The following is a 22,611-nucleotide window of genomic DNA, read 5'->3' as shown; positions in this document are numbered from 1 at the left end:
TACTTTCCGTAATTAATTGTTACATATTTTTTCTTTGCTTTAATGAGACAAAATCAATTCTGATATTAAGAATAAATTTACAATAACGCTTTATATATCCATTGCTGACAACTGCAAAGATAAAAATGCTAGTAATCTGATGCTTGTAATAATTAGTAACGGCATGTGGACAACAATAAAACTTCATTTGCTAAAACCTTAAAATTTCCAATATATTTTAACTTCTATCCATTTATTAGGCCTAAATAAAAACGCCAATTTTCATTGTTCTATCAACACAGAGACAAAGGCATTAGGCCTACTAAAGAATGTTGTTGACTCACGTTTTATGAACTCTCGGAAATCGAAAGTATATTTTGGAGCAATTTGTAATCCTGTAATTGTAGCAATTATAAACAGTACATATACACCCTGACATTTTAACACAGCACTAATTAATAAAACTATTAACTATGCAGTTGACTACAGCTTGTTTCGCGAGTATCTCCACACCGGTCGCCTAGGTAGTAGCACCAGCGTCGTTCGCGCGCAGAACTGCTATACTAAAAGCCAGGTTATGGACCGACTAAACCGGAAGCAACGTTCTGTTGCTCTCTTTCTGAGCTCTATTGCCACATAGTGGCGCGAGATTCAAAGTATGTTCAGCGTTTGTCACCGATATGTTTAAAATAACTACTGTCTATAGTTCTCGATAACACTATCAACAATATTAGTAATTAAAATTACTGTTTTTAAGAAAGCACGAGTTAATGACGCTGGTACGAAATGCGACTCGTAATGCACGTGGTACTGGAAATGAACTGGAAAGTTTGGCTACACTGTCTCCGTGATTTCGTTGCAGATTTTCGTTAGCAGACGACATTTTCACGTGAGGTCCAATGAAAAGCTCCGTTCTCCTTCCCCCCTCCGCCTCGCCATACTCAACGTGTCATCGCTGCACAGGCTACCCCTCTAACCCACACTTTCCTCTCGCCCTGCCAACTACTTCCTGTTTAGTCGGTTCATAACCTGGGTTTTAGTATAGCTGTCCGGTATTATTATAGTAAGGTATTTGGAAATAGTACCGGCACAGTCAATTGTTCCTAGCACCCTCACAACTTAAGCTTCGTAACTGTATACACTGGAACATAGGTTAAGGGTGTTTGAGAATAAGGTGCTTAGGAAAATATTTGGGGCTAAGCGGGATGAAGTTACAGGAGAATGGAGGAAGTTACACAACACAGAACTGCACGCATTGTATTCTTCACCTGACATAATTAGGAACATTAAATCCAGAAATGCATATAGAGTGTTAGTTGGGAGACCGGAGGGAAAAAGACCTTTGGGGAGGCCGAGACGTAGATGGGAGGATAATATTAAAATGGATTTGAGGGAGGTGGGATATGATGATAGAGACTGGATTAATCTTGCACAGGATAGGGACCGATGGCGGGCTTATGTTAGGGCGGCAATGAACCTTCGGGTTCCTTAAAAGCCATTTGTAAGTAAGTAAGTAACTGTATACACTAGACTGTGATTAAATCTCGTGGTGCTTTTGAAACCTCTATGGGTGAAGAACATAGTGAAAAATAAACATTCTCAAAATCCGTGTATTTCCTTGTGGATATATGTTTGATACAGAATAAAATAAGTTTTTTAAAGAAACCCATAGAAATATTCCAAATGAATTGTTGAACTGCGTGCTAGATGTATAGTAGCAGAGCAATCTGATTTTCTTCTGGGTTCGCCATTGAATACAGGAGCAGAGAATAGGATGTTGCTGTTGTTAATGTTTATAAGTTATTTTCATAATCATCAAATTGTGGATTATTGAAATTTAATGGGCACATGTCAGAGAATCTATATGCGGGAGATTTTGTACAGAAGAGAGGACTGTGGCTGCTGCCACAGTGGAACACTTGCCTCCTGTTCAGTGTCTGTGTGTTCCTGAAGTTCGCCTCATGAATCGTATTGCGAAACTCTTCAGCCTGAAAATAAAACACATCCATTGGTAAATTTAATTCCGATGTAATTTAGATCGTTTCTCGCCACTATTTTAATAATAATATTAATAATTGTTTATTTATTTAATCTGGCAGAGCTAAGGCCAGTAGGCCTTCTCTTCCGCCCAGCCAGACTCTAATTCTAATTGAACATAATTGGTTACATAGCTATTACTTTAATATCTAGACCATAAAACAACATAAAAGTAAATAATGAAAGTTGGATAAATAATAATAATAATAATAATAATAATAATGATTTATTTTAGCTGGCAGAGTTAGGGCCGTAAGGCCTTCTCTGCCACTTAACCAGCAAAAAGTGTATATACATATGCATGAACTTACAAATAATTCAACAATTTGATTTAGATGAGAGTTACATGTATACAAGAGTTATTTACGAATTAAACAACAAAATACTATGAACTATTAATTAAACACTGAAATAAACTGTGTAGCAGAATTAAGCTAAAATACATAGAATGTTAATATATTTGAAATAATATTAGATAATAGAAAGAGATTATTATGAGACAATTTTGAAAATACAGCACTATCAGGATGATGTCTAAGGAAAGAAGTAACAATGTAGTCAGTTATAGTTTAAATCAGTATGATTGGAGTGAAATGCTAATAAGGTTATCTTTTAAGCTGTTTTTAAAGGTGTTTATTGTCTTGGAGCCCCTAATACTTTGTGACAAGGAATTCCATTGACGCAAGGTGGATACTGTAAAAGATGATGAATAACAAGATGTTCTATGAAGAGGTATACTGAGCGTGCCACAGATAAGTGATCTGGTATTTACGTCGTGGTTAGAGTATAGATAAGAGAAACGAGACGAAAGGTAATTTGGTGTTAAGGTGTGCAGAATTCGAAATAGTAAAGACAAAGAGTATAAAGTTCTGCGTTTTTTAAGTCGGAGCCACGAAAGACTTGCGAAGGACGGTGACAATAATAAACATTAGTAAGAAATAGTGATAATAATAATAGTAATAATAATGAGATAATTTAAATATTTATTCTGTGATATAGCCTATATAACCATTAAACATTGAGAAACCTGAAACAAGAATTGTTAGAAAAATATTTCTTTAGTCTATTCTTAAATTGGTTTGATGTCTGACAGTCCCTCACATTACTCGGTAGGGAATTCCAAAGCCGAGGAACAGCCACAGTGAAAGAAGATGAATATGAGGATGTTCGGTGGGAGGGAATGGATAATATTGAGGAGTGTTGTGATCGTGTGTCTAGGTTATGATGGGTGGATAAATTTTGAAAACGAGACGCAAGATAGACAGGAGTGGAGAAATGCAATATGTAAAAGAGAAGGGAAAGACTGGATTTTCCTACGATCTTCTAGACGTAGTCAGGACAACATTTCGAGGGATGGTGTTACGTGATCAGCCCGGCGAATATTGCAGACGAAACGGACGCACATAGTATGAACACGTTGCAGTCTTTGCGCCGAAGTAACGCTTAGATCAGTAAGCAGAATATCACAGTAATCGAAGTGGGGCATCACGAGTGTTTGCACTAACATTTTTTTTCATGGAAAAGGGTAGAAAATTTTTCAATCGCCTAAACGAGTGGATAAATGAGAATACTTTTTTGCAGGACTTATGAATGTAAGAATAGTTGTACAATTCTGAGGTTCCAAGACAAAATATATATTATTTTAATGTACCGAAGTACATATGATATTTTCATGCAGATATTCTGAGACAATTCTGTCCGACACCGGGATGGGTATCCGGTGTGGCTTAGTGGATAAAGCATCAGCACGTAGAGCTGAAAACCCGGGTTCAAATCCCGGTGCCGGAGAGAATCTTTCTCCGTTCCATTACTCTTTCATCGTCCAAGACAAAAGATATGTAAATTTTCGGTGAAAATGAGAGTTTGCGATGTGTTGTACATCCTGACGATGGACCTATTTTTATTGTGGCAAAAGATGACATATATATCGTTATTATTTTTCTCTTTAACATGTTATGTTATACGGTCGTTAAAACTTTAAATGCTCACTTCTGAAAAACAGACAGAAATGACATACCACATTTTTCCTTGGAGCCACAGAATTATTATTCCTGACATAAACAAATGGGTACACAAATACTTTATACACAACATTACTATACTCCGTTTCTGGAATTTGTAGAGTATAGAAGACGAAACAAGTTCTTTGCGCAAGTGGTGATTGGAGGGGGTCAGTCCAATGACCGCTTTGGGGGAAAGCATTGCTTGAAGACGAACGTATTAAATGCTACTCTGCCTATCACCTTCTGCCACGCGCATCTTACCCTCTAGCGGCCGTGAGCCGATGCAGCCCGCAACACACGCCCGCACTAATAGACTCCGCCCATTCACTTGTCATCGGCTCCATCCAAAAGCGTCGACTTACTCTACAGATTCCAGAAACTGAGTGTAATTCCTAACCCTGGCTGCCAACTTCCAGAGCGATGATTCGTACGACTGGAGTGTTTTTCCAATTCGTTCTTTAGGCACGTGATAGTGTTAATAAAGCCACTAGATGGTAGCATCACTTCCTTTGCACCGAAAGTGGATATGAAGCTTTTTACCCGCTTAATCTTCAAATATGTCTGTGAAATGAGATTTGCGAAGTTAAGGGAATCGGAAGATTCTCGGAAAGAACGCTCATTATCAGATCTTGCACATCATATTTAGGACTTACCTGGGATCAAACTTAACTTCGTGGAATAATAATGGCTGCGGAATTCAGATTTATTGATTAATGATACGAAAAGGACGATGAATGTCACTTTGTAGGCCTACTGTAATCCTTTTGATAAAATCAATTTTCATAATTTGTGCCTATTTTCTATTTGAACGAAAAAAAGTTATAGGCCTACAGTATAAGACGATGCATGCACTCAGTGTGACAATAACATCAATACAGTACAATAACAGTTATCATGTGATTCAGAAATACTAGGACATTCGTTATGTAATAGCAACAATGCTGTAAATCAATGTTCCTAGCGGTGACCATTGAAATCTTGTAGTACGTAATACAGAAACTTTTTCCAATTCACTGCGGGCTAAAGCAGGGAGATGCACTATCACCTTTACTTTTTAACTTCGCTTTAGAATATGTCATTAGGAAAGTTCAGGATAATAGACAGGGTTTGGAATTGAACGGGTTACATCAGCTTCTTGTCTATGCGGATGACGTGAATATGCTAGGGGAAAATCCACAAACGATTAGGGAAAACGCGGAAATTCTAGTTGAAGCAAGTAAAGCGATAGGGTTGGAAGTAAATCCCGAAAAGACAAAGTATATGATTATGTCTCGTGACCAGAATATTGTACGAAATGGAAATATAAAAATTGGAGATTTATCCTTCGAAGAGGTGGAAAAATTCAAATATCTTGGAGCAACAGTAACAAATATAAATGATACTCGGGAGGAAATTAAACTCAGAATAAATATGGGAAATGCGTGTTATTATTCGGTTGAGAAGCTCTTATCATCCAGTCTGCTGTCCAAAAATCTGAAAGTTAGAATTTATAAAACAGTTATATTACCGGTTGTTCTGTATGGTTGTGAAACTTGGACTCTCACTTTGAGAGATGAACATAGGTTAAGGGTGTTTGAGAATAAGGTTCTTAGGAAAATATTTGGGGCTAAGAGGGATGAAGTTACAGGAGAATGGAGAAAGTTACACAACGCAGAGCTGCACGCATTGTATTCTTCACCTGACATAATTAGGAACATAAAATCCAGACGTTTGAGATGGGCAGGACATGTAGCTCATATGGGCGAATCCAGAAATGCATATAGAGTGTTAGTTGGGAGGCCGGAGGGAAAAAGACCTTTGGGGAGGCCGAGACGTAGGTGGGAAGATAATATTAAAATGGATTTGAGGGAGGTGGGATATGATGGTGGAGACTGGATTAATCTTGCACAGGATAGGGACCAATGGCGGGCTTATGTGAGGGCGGCAATGAACCTCCGGGTTCCTTAAAAGCCAGTAAGTAAGTAAGTAAGTAAGTAATACAGAAACTTACGATAATCTTGAACTGGTTCTTACAAAGATAAAATATAAAGATCATAACTGAATGATCTGTGGAGATCTGAGAGAGTTATGTATGCTTCTTGGTCAGCAGGCTGGGTACCGGGTGTACTAAGTTTCCTTATTTCCTCCGTGAATAAAATAGCAGAGCAAGAAGCAGTCATTGGGAACAAAAACACTGGCTGCAAAGAACATCTCTTGAACCTCACACAAGAAAAAAAGCAACAAGCGCAACTTCACTATGAAGAGAAAAAGGCGGTATAAAGCATTTAACTAAATGTGAGTTGTTGATTATGAAAATAAAATAGTTTTCGTAAAATATGCCTGTAATATTTGCTACAGGACATGTCTCACTTTATCATTTTTCCATATTAAATTCAATAACGCTACATTCATATTGCTAAAAGAGCCAATGCATGTTGCGGGAAAGTCGGCCTGATTTGTACAGTTGGTATAGCGCTGGCCTTCTATGCCCGAGTTTGCGGGTTCGATCCCGGGCCAGGTCGGCGGCATTTAAGTGTGCTTAAATGCGACAGGCTCATGTCAGTAGATTTACTGGCATGTAAAAGAACTCCTGTGGTCCTGTGGGACAAAATTCCGGCACACCAGCGACGCTGATATAACCTCGGCAGTTGCGAGCGTCGTTAAGTAAAACATAACATTTAAGATGTTGCGGAAAAATGGTACGTGATAGAGAAAATCTGAGCTCAGATTTGGGTTCAGCACCCAAAGAAACCACAAATGTAGCATACATTTTTAGAAAAATTTCTATGACCCTTAATTTTGCAGACCTGTGTTATTCTTAAAAAAAATCTAGAAATCATTTTTTGCAGCATGACACTACAGTCGCTAATGAGAACATAAAAACATCGCTGAACATGTATTCTGTAGATGATTGTCAGTTACGCGATGCTATATTTAAAGGGACTGTCTATTGACAATAATGCGCCATGTGAACATAGCAGAGCTATAACCGTGTAGCGGTCGCCTTTTGTTTACATCAGGAATGAACTTAGGTGAAGTCATGTTAAGTTACATACTTGCAGGCTGGAGATAGACACAGGGTGTTCATACAATAACCATGTGACGACTTCGCTATAGGGAGGTGTGGTCAGTGACCCGTTGTACGCAAAATATCCATATGGCTTCTTGTGGAACCATTTCATTGTGCTGTGAGCGTCTGACGTCATGGTCTCGTTCACACTCTGAATTCTATGAAGGTTGTCGGTTAGAGTCCGGAATTCCTTGTTTCCGTGCTTCTGTAAAATTATTCAAAGAACTTAGCATGTAACTGTAACCAATAAACACATCTGCATGTTTAAGGGGGAGAAAATTTAGATATTTTCCTCAAAATTATATATTTTTCACTTTTATACCTAAAAATAGTCTATTTTTTTCTTTAATAAATTATCATCAATTTTGTCGTACATATTATTTTAAAGCCCATATGGGGAAACACTTAAGGCTGGTTCACAATAAAACGAGAATGGAAACGATAACGAGAACGGGAACGGAAATAATGTTAAAAATAAATGCATTTAAATACGAGCATTCACAATAGTTAGTTGTGAATGCTCACATTTAAGTACATTTATTTTAATAATATTTCCGTTCTCGTTTTGGTTTCCGTTTCCGGTTTATTGTGAACCAGCCTTTAGTGTAGTCAGCCGGTGTGGGTTTCCCAATGCATCAGGAGCCAACCAGATCGTACTGCGAGGACGAATTATGAGAAATCCGAAGAGTATTCTATTCTATTGCATGTCAGTGTGTATGACGTGTGAATATTTTTTTTCTATTCAATTGTGTATGTATAATCACATTTGCTAACTTTTATGTTGGGTTTTTCCAAGTACAAATTAAAAAAATTTAGGGGGTTTATATGAATTTTAGTGGGATTTTTAATATGATATAGGGGAATTTCTTGTTCCTTGGTTGGCAACACTGTCCGTTCTTTATAATTCCTATTCGCTGCATAACTTCAAGAGGACTATATGTATGAGAGGGGTTCATAAGCCGGATTAAGTGTAATCTGTCAAGAAGCTTCTCACAACTACCAGAGGAGCGCCACAAGCAAGCAAAAAATTGCGGGAATTTCAAAAGACTTCTCTTCACCTCCTCTCTGTAGTAGTAGTAGTAGTAGTATTTACAATTTCAAGACTTCCGCCGATAATTCGATCGTCTAGTTCAAAAGTACGACAACTGAAAAAAACAAGTTTTGAGATATCTTCAGTAAAGTTTCAAAGAAATCACTCAGAAAGAACAGAGTTCTGGTTCATAACCACGACAATTAGAAATGAGTCAGTATTCAGGACGAGTTTATCACAATCTTCCAGTTCATTATTAATACATTTCGAAATGTACTAGTAATGAATTAGTAAAGTCCATAGTTATAATTATTTCTAAAGCAGTTTATTTAGTTTTTTTTTCTTTTTGGTTGTAAATATGACTTATTTCAATACTGAATCGGAAAGAGCTCGGAAGCTGAAAGCCCCTTTCAGTAGTATAAATAACTAAAAAATGGCAATTTTTGAGTTGTCGCACCTTTGAACTGGACGATCGAATTACTTACAAATTCTCTGCACCTCTACGTGAATTATTTACAAATTCTCTCAGTTGTATTACTATTTATATCAATGTTTGAAATGTAACCATCCCAATTAAAATTATTATTTTTTTTTTGTTGGAATAAAGATCTTGAGCCAACACCATCAGCATTATATTATATTACTAGCCGTACCCGTGCGCTCCGCTGCACCCGATAGAAATAAATATAAAGTAATTACATAATTAAAATAGGACATTTGATCCAGGGAACATTCGTGTTTGATAGAAGGATAAATCGTTTATTATGTTACTTAAATTGTATTAAAGAAATTAAAATGCTATCATTTTGAACCAGAGACCACTCATTTGGTCATAAAAATTATTTTAGGAAATACAGGAAACGAATGCCTATCAAGTTTTCTGTGCATAAGAAGCTATTTTAATCTTACCTGTCCTCGATTCACTCAGGAGTTACTATAATAACATTATAGCATTATGTCCATCTAGAGAAACTACATTTTCCAATGGTGAATTAATAATTAATTATACAAATCGGTTAATTTAGCTTCCGATATTACTTCATACAAACACAGAAACATTCTCTGTAGGCTATGTTTCATAGCTTTCGATTGGTGTCCAAAGCCCCTTATAGAGAAGTCATTTGTTTTTTATTTCATTACACCGCCTTAGATGGCGTTGTTATTGTAATTTTGAAACTCATTTATCTCATTAAATATCAGTCCTATCAAAATTTTGCGTGGAATAAAACTTATCGGAAATTATTTTTAAAGAAACTTTTCTTATGTAATATTTTTCATGAAAATTAATAATAAGGGAGATATTTCGATTTATTTAATTCAAGCCCCCTTATAATCCCCCTTTTAAATAAAATATTTTGAATGCCATATAGCCTAAATTCTAAGTTACAACGAACTTAATTTATATTCAAATTTTCATATAAATCGATTCAGCCATTATCACGTGAAAAGGTAACAAACATCCAGACAGACAGACAGACAGACATACAAACAAAAATTTCAAAAAAACGATTTTCGGTTTCAGGGCGGTTAGTTATATATGTTAGGACCAATTATTTCTGGAAACTCGAAAATTACCAGAAAAATTTCGGCTACAGATTTATTAATTAGTATAGATATTATATTGTATTGTATTTATTGTATTGTATTGTATTATATTATATTGTATTATATCATTATTATATTATAGTCCTCTTGCGTAACCTACTAGCTACCACATAAGGGGAGAACAGCATCAGGACAGGAGCGCTGGAAGATGTTAGAAGCCACGGGGACAGTCCTTATTTAATGTACCGTACTTTATAATATTCCGGACCACTGAGTAAACTCTACGTGTTAAATTAAAATCCACTTACCCCTATATCCCTTTCGTTTGTGACTTCTATTAAAACACCCACAACAGCTAGACCATTAGGATGACCTTTTGCGCTTTCTAGAGACCCATATGAGCGTTTGTAATGGACCAGATGTGCTTCCATAGAGTAACTGGAAAAGAAACCATCTATTAATATAAAAAATCACATTACCTATTAGTCTAATAGCTAGAGCTTCGTCCTTCTTCGCCTACGTATGTTCGTTGGAATTTCTGGTTGACAATATGACGGTATTAGAGTAGGTTATTTTGAGGTACAGTAGTGGCAAAAAAAACCGGACCGACTCTTGTAGCTGATTTCAGAGCCTTGTCCACTCCAGAGCACGATATACTGGTAACTAAGACTTTCGTGGTTCGAATCCTGCCTGGCAAGGAAACTTCTTTTTGTTCCTTATTCAAATTTATTCCCAGTACATTTCAATTGCAGCGATATTTTACTACTTAATTAACTTATTATTCCAGGAACATGAATTTTACCAGCAATCGAAAACTATTGGTAATAAATTTGAATAAGGGACAAAAAAAAATTCCTTCCCAGGCAGGATTCGAACCGTCTTAGTTACCAGTCTATCATGCTCTGGAGTGAACAAGGCTCTGAAATCAGCTACAAGGGTCGGTCCGGTTTTTTGCCACTACTGTACATTCTAGAGCAGTGGTTCCCAAATTTTCTGAAGGCGGGACCCACTTTTGGATGAGACTTCTATATACGACCTCAATTACCGAGCTGGTAGGGTGCATAACTCCCTTAAAAAAATTCAGATCCCAATAAAATCGAAAACAACGATGATTTTATTCAAAATTAGTGGATACCATGCCACCCAAAGCACGACCAAAATAGTGCCAGTCGAGGAAATTATGCGGACATTGTTTCCGTACATCCAAGTCACTCGTGAAAGTGATAAGGTACAAAACAATACGGTTTCGCAAACAGGACCACTCCTCCTGGGCTCCCCTACCAGCTTGTCCCTCAAGTCATACATAACAGTAATCCTGTTTTGTCTTGCCATTATATATGCCGGGGTTATACAACGACAGTGCATAGTTGTCTTTTATAGAACATTATATTGGTTGGTATATGAGCCATAGGCAGGGCTTTCTGCATATCAAAAGTAAGACATTCTGTATCAATAAACTCCTTTTCTTTTAACATTTCCCTTTTCGTCCTGGCTTGAGCATCAGCATTAGCTGCTCCTAAATTGTGGTGTTTGTCTAAGTCCGATTTAAACTGGTCATGGTTTGACACATTTCTCTGTATCTGTGTATCGCTTATATTACAAATATCCTTTTTAAGAGGTTTGATTTTCAAGTTCAGTTTATCATAAAATATTTTATGCTCGACCATGCCGAAATGTAGTAATTATACACCTGGTAGCAGTGGGCATGTCATTAAAGTACACCTACTCATTAAAGTACAGGTATTCAGCCAATGACAAGTCAGTTTGTACCGTTATAAAACCTCAGCCAATGACAAGTCAGCTTTGTACCGTTATAAAACCGCAAGTATCGATTATTCTCGGATATGCAACCGAAAGAGACAATACTGTCGCAGAAGGTTATGTTCTGTTACTATAATAATTTGCGTTAATTGTAAATAATATTCAAATAAATTCAATTTGTCCTCTCGTTTTTCAATATCTAATTTAATTTCAATGTTATATCAAAGTTAATATTTAGTTTACTCTGTAGGTTCTTATAGGCTATCAAGGTCAATGTGGACATCTGTTCCTCGGAAAAAATCAATACTTTCGCGTCTGCGCACATCTCACAATTTACGAGGTATTGCTCAAGGTCAGTTAGATACAAATAAAATAAATAATTTCAAGTTAGAAATATGGTCGAGCATAAAAAGTCGTATGAAACTCTCCTATAATGGTAATTAAGACGCTCGTATGAAAAATATGAAACGAGCTTGCGCTCGTTTCGTAAACATCCATACTCGCTTCCTAATTACTATGATTATAGGCTCGTTGCATAATGTACTAATCTTATATATATAAAGACATACAGTATTGTCTGTTTCACTTTTATAGACTCCATATATTTTTTCTAAAATTAAGTCTAGTGGAAAATATTCTGTAGAAACATTGCTTCTACAATAATGATATGTATACAAATACCTTAATATAATAAAACGGGACAGCTGTATACTAGCAGCATTGACGTGAGTGCGAAATATCGCCGACTTGACATCTAGCGGGGCGGCGTGGAATTACGTCCACAAATACAAATATTAACAGCGGAAATCGGACTATTGTTTAAAACGTGAGGTAATAATGTGGAATAATATACGAGACACTTAAGAAATGTTGAATAGTACCGTATTTAATGTAACATTATTTTATATCAAACCTGCATATTATGAGAAATATTGCATGCTTCATATTATTTTCCATAATTAATTGTTGCGTATTTTTTCTTTGCTTTAGTGACACAAAATTAATTCTGACATTAAGAATGAATTTACAATAACGCTTTATATACCCATTGCTGACAGCTGCAAAGATAATAATGGTAGTAATCTGATGCTTGTAGTAATTAGTAAAGGCATGTGGACAACAATAAAACTTAATTTGATAAAACATTAAAATTTCCAATATATTTTAACTTCTATTCATTTATTAGGACTAAATAAAAAAGCTAATTTTTATTGTTCTATCAACACAGAGACAAAGGCATTAGGTCTCCTAAAAATTTTGTTGACTCACGTTTTATGAACTCTCGGAAATCGAAAGTACGATTTGGAGCAATTTGTAATGCTGTAATTGTGGCAATTATAAACAGCACATATACACTCTGACATTTTAACACAGCACTAATTAATAAAACTATTAATTATTGCAGTTGATTACAGCTTGTTTCGCGAGTATCTCCACACCGGTCGCCTAGGTAGCAGCACCAGCGTCGTTGTCGCGCAGAACTGCTAGCTGTCCGGTATTATTATAGTAAGATATTTTATGTATATCTTGGTCACCGCCTACTCGAACAATCCATGCCATCGGATGCGTTCAAGCAGGCGGTGATCTTGATATAACATTGATATGTACCATGAATTTTTGGTGCTTAACGACTCGGAAAAATTAAATTATTCCTATGTCATTAGGCGATGTAGTTTTAAGAGTTAATTACATTTTAATATAGGTATATAATTTATTGTGTGTATAATATTACCTGCGGGAATTGATTGTATGTTCAGACCCTTCTTCATCGTCGTCTCCCCAGTGGAAATGCGCACTGCTGAAGACGTATTCTCCGTTCAGCGGTCCACCCGAGAGTGTAGGGTTGCAATCCGTGCCTTCCAGTGATATTGATACTGCCCACAAAAAAAGAGAAGGATTCAGGTTAGCGTAGCATGTAAAGAAATGCAAGAAACTATACTGTGATGTCACATAGTGGGCGTACTCCCATGTATTCCTATTTTACTTACTTTGTGAATGTTGGTATCCCAATGTTTACGTTGGTACCATGCCACCATGGTAACCTGCAGTTATAAACAAACATGGCTGACCATAGTCCGTTTACCATCGAACAAAGATTAGTGGATTGGAAGAGGATCTACAGATAATCAAATACTTTTTACCTGGCCTGCACCAAGTCTCGACCGCCATCGTCATCACCATAATAAAATTTTCTGTAGCGATATTTCGCTAACATCTTTATGGTGTACACTCAATTTAATTTGTACTAGGTTCTATTTTTTTTCTTATGTCTTAATCTCTTTTGTCTAAACCTGTTCATATAATTTTTCATTTTAAATTTTATTGTGAGCTATTCTGTGTCGCAAGGAAAACCCAAAATATTGAGTCACAGTAATAAATATCATCATCATCATGAACAGGTTCGTTTTTAGGTGAAAATGGCCTGTGACGGTGAACCTAGCGAAGATGGTCTTGGTCTTTCCACCGATGTTTTGGTCGTCCTTGTTCTGGATGTCCTGTTGGAGCGTACTGGAATGCTAATTTTGGGAGTCTAGTTCTTTCCATTCTCCGCAGATGCTGTTTCCATTCTTGTTGGTATTTTATCTCCTCGGTTAAACTGGGTACTCCAAGTTTTTCTCTGATGGCAGTATTCCTTTGGTGATCTAATCTAGTGACTCCTAACAATGATCGCAAGAAACGCATTTGGGCTACTTCAAGTTTATGAGAGTTTCTATTATTTAAAATCCAAATTTCACTTCCGTATTTGAGAGCAGATTTTGATGTAATGTTATGTAATCTTAATTTATTGTCTATCATCATCTGTTTACTAAAATGTCGTTGTATTATACCGTTCAATTTATTATACAGGGACATCATTTTATTTTTACTTCAATTTTTATTGTACCTGAGTTTTTTAATGTACTTCACTCCCACCCCTTCTACTAATGAAGTTCCAACTGTCCTCCACCCAGAACCAAGGCTGCATATAGTAAACAGCACTGAGTTAGTGAGTATAGTACGTTCCAGAAATATGTTCGCGTTTTCCAGTGACGAAAGAGCTTTCAATATTGAATCATATTTTCGCACAGGTATTGTCCGTTTGCCTACGTCGCATCCCGATTTCCCCCACCTGCTTCTGTTCGCCCCTCTGTAAAAGCTGGGCTGTCTTAGCTCTTTTCTGAAAACATCAATTTCTGTTAGGAATTGGACGTTTACGTAATATTATACAAGTGTTTAAAATAACTTAAATGAAAGGGCCTCGTTAAGTAATTAACTGTCACGTGATTTCCCCCCTTTCTACGATCCTGCGGCATAACCACATAGACGGACAGCAGATAGCATGTCTGAGTAATTTTATCTGTGCGGGTCGGGCAGAAGTGAAGATTGAATTTACAGTACGTAAGGTACTCTTTTATAGAGTGGGTACAGAATTTTTTCAACATGAGTTACTAGTAGGAAGGACGAAACTGGCAATTGGAATTAGATGCAATAGTCTATAGTGCGATAATATGCACAAAAGAACTGAAGCTTGTATCGAAATGAACGGCCACCATTTTCAAAAATGTGTTTAAATATTCATATTATGATTATTTTTAAATTTGACTTCTTTCTCTATATTGCACGCTAATGTGCTGTAGACAGTAGTATATACACAGCATGATGAATACGTTCGCATGGATAACTCAGTTCGTGAGTAAAAACACTTATTCTTAATACGGTACTGTATTTTGATTAAACAAAAACCTAATGAAAATTATCGAACTCAAAATCGCGATATTTCCTAATTTACGTAAATGGATGAACTACTTTTCTTCCCTCCTATACCTAGTAGAGTGATTTGTTTGTGTTTTACTCCAGTATCATCGAACTACAGTCGTGGAAGGGGGTAGCAAACTGTGTTTCCGGTTCCCTAAAGGTATAGCCAGTTTAATATTAAAAATGTTAGTAAAAATAAAATGATGTCCCTGTCTTTTTGTAATTTATTATCAGTATCACTCTTATGTTCTGCAAATACACTTCCTAAATATGAAAAGTCAGACACTTGTTCTATAATTTTGCCATCAATTTCAATTTTCACCCGTTGTATATTTTTTCCACACATTGCTATTATTTTCGATTTTGATGTAGAGATTTTCATATCATATTTGCTAGCGATTTTAAATAGTTGGTACGCTGCTATTTGTAGGTTGTCAGACTAATAAATAAATTTAATTAATTCTAAGAATGTGGCGATTTATTCTCCAGTACTATTATTAAATTTTTTAGCTTAAGCTTATAATTGTGTGAAAGTAATAATAATAATAATAATAATAATAATAATAATAATAATAATAATAATAATAATAATAGCTCTGGGTTTTCAGACATCCGGGGTGATAATATTGTGGAAAATAATTTTAGGAGTAGGCCTATATTGTTGATATTTATTGCCAAGACATCATATATATATGGGTTCCGTCATCATTATCGATTGCCCTAGATTCATTCCAACAACTTGCATTAGACCGTCACCTGTGTGTCCATTGTTGATGATTACAGCCGTGGCGTCTCCCCAGTAGCCGTCGTACTTGAGTGGGCGGCGAAAATGAAGCGGACATTCACTGCAGAAGGAGCTGCTGATGTCGATAGGAGACTGACAGTTGCCATCGGCTACTGCTTGATTAATATTCACCGTTATTAAGGCAACCACAAATATAAGTAACATTTCGTCTCAACGTTTTGACTGTCCGTAACTGTGACCTGGAAGGGAGAATATTTGTTCAAAATATTTCGGTTGACTGGGATTAATATGTGATTGGTTCTCAGCCAATAAATTAGTTTTTTGAGGGTCATTTTGAGGTTTGATTTCAAATAAATCGAAATTTATATTAAAAATTGTGTTATATAATTTCAGTCTACAACTTATCAAACTTTTTACAAATACAGAATTAATTTTCTGTTATATCACGTTACAATATTATGAGCATAAATATTTTCGACTTATAAAAAGTCAGAGGAGAGTTTGTATAGGTCAGGTTCTGTCAGATGCGTTTCCAATTCACTGTTGGCTAAAGCAAGGAGATGCACTATCACCTTTACTTTTTAACTTTGCTCTAGAGTATGCCATTAGGAAAGTCCAGGATAACAGAGAGGGCTTGGAATTTGAACGGGTTACATCAGCTGCTTGTCTATGCGGATGACGTGAATATGTTAGGAGAAAATCCACAAACGAGTAGGGAAAACACGGGAATTTTACTGGAAGCAAGTAAAGAGATAGTTTGGAAGTAAGTCCCGAAAAGACAAGTATATGATTATGACTCGTGACGGGAATATTGCATGAAATGGAAATATAAAAATTGGAAATTTATCTTTTGAAGAGATGGAGAAGTTCAAATATCTTGGAGCAACAGTAACAAATGTAAATGATACTCGGGAGGGAATTAAACACAGAATGAATATGGAAAATGCCTGTTATTATTCGGTTGAAAAGCTTTTATCATCCAGTCTGCTGTCGAAAAATCTGAAAGTTAGAATTTATAAAACAGTTATGTTACCGGTTGTTCTTCATGGTTGTGAAACTTGAATTCTCACTTTGGGAGAGGAACATAGGTTAAGGGTGTTTGAGAGTAATGTGCTTAGGAAAATATTTGGGATTAAGAGGGATGAAGTTACAAGAGAATGGAGAAAGTTACACAACACAGAACTGCACGCATTTGTATTCTTCACCTGGCATAATTAGGAACATTAAATCCAGACGTTTGAGATGGGCAGGGCATGTAGCACGTATTGGCGAATCCATAAATGCATATAGAGTGTTAGTTGGGAGACTGGAGGGAAAAAGACCTTTAGGGAGGTCGAGACGTAGATGGGAAGATAGTATTAAAATGGATTTAAGGGAGGTGGGATATGATGATAGAGAATGGATTAATCTTGCTCAGGATAGGGACCAATGGCGGGATTATGTGAGGGCGACAATGAACCTCCGGGTTCCTTAAAAGCCAGTAAGTAAGTATAAAAAGTCATCTTCAAGTGTAAAACACATTAATAAATACCAAATTGAATACAGATAACATACAATGAATGCCCATGGCTTATAAGTATATTTTTCATTAATAAACTTCTTCGTATGTAATCGTGAAAAGTTTGTAACAAATTCAACAGTTCATCACAAATAGGCGTCAAAAATGACATTCATACTCCATCGGCAAGTCTATCGTGCTATCAAAAAGGAGTGCGTTATATGGCAGTAAACATTTTTAATAACCTCCCTATGGGTATAAAAAATCAAACTCAAAACATAAGATTATTTAGGGTCAAATTAAAGAAGTACCTACCGGTACCTAATTTCTCTAATCTTTATATACGTTCTTCTGTTTTTATCACCTTCCTACCATTTGCTTCGTTGTTTGCCAACATTTCAAACTGAAAATTCTTTACGATACTATAAAACACGCTTTTCGATCGTCATTTGTTTCCCGCATAGATCGTCGACTGAAAATGGTGGCTCCGTTCAAAAGTTTTGATGAAGCTAACACTAGTGAAATAGAATTTTAGTAAGTCAATTAATATTTTATTGTACTAGGGTACTTTATTTCTCCTAATATTTATATACTTTCCTCTAATCGCGTAATAGCGAATTAAATTCCATTCGAGTTTTGATTTTCTCTAGATAAATCAAAACCTCTAGTGAGATTACTGTTGAAAACCAAGTTATATTTAGTGTCAGAACTCTCATAATTTTAATACAGGATAAAAATCAAGTCTCTTATCTACTCTCTGTTAGAACAGCTGTTTTGAGGAAGGAGTTCTTTGTTCATGTGTTACAGTCTTCAATGCACTGCCTAATTATTCTGAAAGTTTGAAGGGCCAAGAGGGAAAGTTTTGACCAGAATTAACCAAATGTCTTCATATTTATAGCTTATACTTAACTGATAAACGGTTTATGCTTGTATATATGAAATTAAATACATTTAATTTGAATTAATGAATGTGTAACCCTACATATGTATTTTTTAAAGAAATTAACGACTTCCGTCTCTCAAAATTATTTAAGATGTGCCTACGTTTCTTTCTTTCAGTCGATAATCCGATATGCCCTAATTTTCTGGGGAAATTCAACCAAAATTGGAAGCGTGTTGATTTTACAAAGGAAAGCCATTATAAATTTATGTAAATCAAACTATCTGGAACATTGTCGGCCACTTTTCAGATAATCGCGGATTTTAACAATCATAAATTTGTATATATATATATATATATATATATATATATCATATTGTAGATTACACAAGAGCAACACAAACTTTTTAATTGTGGGGATGAAATTAGATAATAAACTCCCCAGTCAATATTATAAATTACCAATCAATAGCTTCAAAACTAGATTTTACAATTGGTTATTAAATAATCCTTTTTATTCTGTTGCTGACGTTTTCAATACAAATTTGTATGAAATTGCATTTTAATATATAAGTTTAATTGTACTTTAGTTAGTTTTCTTTAATCTAAAAGTCTCAAATTACTTCAGGTTTTTATTGTATTACTTAAATTTTACTGTTTCTTTTATTAGTGTTTTTTTAATGTATTTATATGTTTTTCAATGTATTCTGACGAAGCCTAAAACTGTATGTCTAATGGCCAAATAAATTGAATTGAATTGAATTGAATATATTTTTCGTATAATTTTTTACTTCATCTCACAGTTACAGTGCTGATGAAATATCTGTGTAATACAGTAAATGAAGTGAAATAGTTGTCAGAGAATGGACAGTTGAAATTTATGAAGATTTATAAACTGTATTCCTTAACGTGTAGTGCAGAGGTCTCCAAAAAGCGTATCGTCATTCGTGCTCCCGATGCTGCCCGCCGAACACAGGTTGCTGTAAGGCTGGAAAAGGGGAAGAGACTCGTACCTCAACAGATAGGAGCGACCAGTGGGGGATCGCGGCAACGGTCTGCTTAAGTTTACAAATAATATCAAAAGAATTAGAAATATCATACGTTTGACATACTATGAAGCTGGAGCCCCGTCTGTTGCTATTGACACAAGCCATTGCAAATTCAACCTCTTCTGTTCAATGGTGCCTTTAGTGCCTGGAATAGATCTTCTCCAGTTGTATTTCGTAATTACATCTAGAAGACATTCAGACACAGTAAAATGTTCATTAACTCCTCGGATGAAAATGGCTAGGTGAGCTTTGCCATTTCTATCTGTGCTTTCGTGCAATGCAAGTGAGTAAGCTACAAACTGGTTAATTGTGGTTTTGACCTCAGATTCAATTATATTTGCAATCTTGAAATTCCTTCTCTGAACTGTAATTGGAAACATTTTAATTTTCTTAAACTTTGACTTGTTCTGGAAACAGTATTTTAGTAACGTCCTGTATGCACGATTTTACAAATGATTCTTCTGTAAAGGGTTTCATTGATTTTCCAATATTCCAAGCTAAAACGTAGCTATCAGAAAGCTTTTTTTGTTTAAGACTGAGGACACGTGTGTGATTTGTGTTTGTATTTTCTTGTTTTATATTTATCAAAATATTTGTAGGCCTCCGCATTTCACCTAAAATTAAACGAAAAACTATATGTTTGTCATGCGGAACTGAGTGTAAAAGTTTTGTAATATACTGATTATTATGTATAACCAACAGTTATACAGATAGCCCCAAAATAAATTATTTTCACATGTCCAACATGCCTGTAATTGTATGATATTCTTTGTGAAGAGTCGAGTATTGTCGTCGCATGTAGAATTTTAACACAGCCTTAAGAATTTTCGAACAAATTAAACATTTCACATTCTCCCCACTAACTCAAAAAAAAGTCTCTTCCTATTCATCCTTGAATGTACTACATCTATGATTAGAAGACATTGTGAAACGGTGAAACACGCCGACCAACACAATGATAATGGCAGTACGCCACTGCTCTTCGTTTACGCATAAACATTGAGTACAGTACAGGTGGAGATAGGTGAGGCGGAGCGCGCTCATTACGTACTGGCTTCGGTTCCGTTCAGGGGCTTACTCGCGAGTACGCTTTTGGAGACGTCTGGTGTAGTGTGTTTATATACAGTAGGCTTACGCAATACTTCGTCAGTTGTCCAGCAACATCAACCCTCTCATATTTCCAATTAGCAGCTATGATCAGACGAAATACAAGGAATGGAATATCGAAATTTCTGTTCAGGAACTAACATGTTTAATTAAGTCCTTTACGACATTTGAATAGACTGTGCGATATGTGTTGCTACAGTAACATGAACTAGACAATGATTTTAAACATGCATTATTTCAATAAACAGTTATAAAAGTAGTTTTGAAATTGCCTAAAAATTCTGTTTATTTAAAAACGCTATTTACTCTGAAAGGTAAATAAATTCAGCTAAAGTCCAGTTGTACGATCGCGGAATAAATCTTGTAATAGATATTCGTGGAATAGCCTAACTATAGAATAAATGGAGCTCCGTGTTGTATGGCGTTCGTTTATTCCAAGGTTATCTATTCCATAGTTAGCAGAATTGGAACAGAAGTTGGCAATACTTTAGATGGTGTTTTGTTTATGAAGTGCATTCAAAATACCAGTATTTCTTTTTTAATATTAACATATTATTACTGTTTTGTCTACGGAGTTTATTATAAAGAAACGAATGAATAGAAAGGAATTATAAATCAAAACTATAAAATAGAAGATACATTTAAGCTATTCGAGACAGTAAATGACTTTAATAAGGTGCTAGAAAAATAAAAACTGATGTCATAAGTCATACTGTCTATCCACAGTATAAGAACAATCAGTAGGGACAACTCTTATCGGCACCTTTGGTGTTGTGGTACTAAATTCAAGCTCAGTAAGGTCTAGTTCTCAATGAATCCAACTATGTCGCTAGTATCAAACCACTATCAAAATATTAGTAAAATATTTATTTATTTATTTATTTATTTTATTGGTCAGTAATACGAATAATCTTGTATGTATATTATCTATCATTAATATTATGTCGCTAGGAAGTCAAAATACTTATATCCATTGTTGACGTTCATGTTCGCACTTCACCGCAACGGACGCCATGATGTATTATGTTGTACTTGAATCAATTTTACCAACATAAGCCTTAAATAGTGACTTGAACGTTAGCGTCAATTAGTGAATATTTTCATGATGATTGCATACGGAAGTAATTATTATTATGGTTATATTGCCATTCCTTTGCCTCATATCTTTCAAATTGTTAAAAGATGAGTAATGAATTTTTTCAGTTAATATTAAATTATGCCAGCCTGTCGTAGATGGAGATCCATCTGGTGGAGGTTCCAGATAATACACCCGGTTTCGTGACATGCGCACTCAGAATTTGTTCGCACGAAATGGCTTAGGTGTCTTTACTGTATGTTCTCTATACTGTGGTCTATCAGAAGGTAATAGCATTGAAGTCTGTAACTAGGTTATTTAATGCTCAGACTGATATCTATAGGAATACAGAATGTAATATTGATATTATAATATTATAGTATTGGCTTATGAATTTGTTTAAAATTTAATTTTAATTATTTAAAGAATTAGCATTTGTTTACAATGATGATAATATGAATTATTTTTACCTATCTGTCATGTCTTCCAAATCATCATTGATTAATTCCAGTGCGCTTAAAACAGTGTCCATTTTTAGACTAAATCTTGCCAGAAATTCTTCATCGTCATACTCATCTCATACATCATGTCTACTCGTATTAATCCTTATTTTCTTTTGTTTCCGTGTTTTCAAAAATATATTATATAGTAATTCACAATCAGTATCAGAGATTCATGTGTAATGCTACTGCAATTTTATAATTTATTCTCTAGAGTCTGGATAACAATTTAACAGCGACTGAAAGCATGGACTAGCTTATTCGGAAGGTGTCCTTCGAATAACGCACTATTCCGAGTTTGTACAAGACATTTCTCGTATAACCATGGAATTAATTTTAACAGGACTTTGTCCCGCGGTCGTACAACTGGGCCTTAATCAAAGAAGAAAACTTTGATCCTTTACCGTAAATATTCCGTTAACCATTTTATGGTAGATGCGACAGTTTTATATTCACTATTAATACAAAGTTATCAAGTAAGACATTACCTTCAACTCAGCTTCAGACAATTGTCGCAAATTCCAGCACCTTGTTCGTCTTCTATTAATAAAATTCTCAACGATTTCTTACAGCTGCTGGCTTTTATATGTTGCAGCTTTGTCATTTAACATACCGGTA

At 35.5% G+C, this 22,611-nt stretch overlaps 1 protein-coding gene across 1 annotated transcript; it reads right to left on the bottom strand.

The window, feature by feature from the left end:
• Positions 1-1,575: 1,575 nt before the first annotated feature.
• On the bottom strand, positions 1,576-22,611 carry LOC138703581 (carbonic anhydrase-like). The gene is made up of 6 exons (XM_069831568.1): positions 22,482-22,611; positions 15,896-16,123; positions 13,137-13,278; positions 9,952-10,081; positions 7,055-7,273; positions 1,576-1,967 (listed from the first exon to the last, which is right to left on the bottom strand). The coding sequence occupies exons 2-6, from the start codon at positions 16,086-16,088 to the stop codon at positions 1,773-1,775; spliced, it is 879 nt and encodes a 292-aa protein (XP_069687669.1). The 5' UTR covers positions 16,089-16,123; positions 22,482-22,611; the 3' UTR covers positions 1,576-1,772.

This window comes from Periplaneta americana, chromosome 7 (assembly GCF_040183065.1).
Source record: "Periplaneta americana isolate PAMFEO1 chromosome 7, P.americana_PAMFEO1_priV1, whole genome shotgun sequence".
NCBI lineage: Eukaryota > Metazoa > Arthropoda > Insecta > Blattodea > Blattidae > Periplaneta > Periplaneta americana.
The sequence above is the reverse complement of the archived record's forward strand: the minus strand, read 5'-3'. Positions and strand labels throughout refer to the sequence as shown.

What these genes read in the sequence shown, in the direction of transcription:
- LOC138703581 (XM_069831568.1), bottom strand. Translation starts at nt 16,088, where the DNA reads ATGTTACTTATATTTGTGGTTGCCTTAATAACGGTGAATATTAATCAA. An exon ending in CAAACGAAAGGGATATAGGG is followed by an intron (nt 7,274 to 9,951) that starts GTAAGTGGATTT and finishes ATAATTTTACAG; the next exon opens with AAGCACGGAAACAAGGAATT. An exon ending in TGTCTATCTCCAGCCTGCAA is followed by an intron (nt 1,968 to 7,054) that starts GTATGTAACTTA and finishes TTTTATTTTCAG; the next exon opens with GCTGAAGAGTTTCGCAATAC.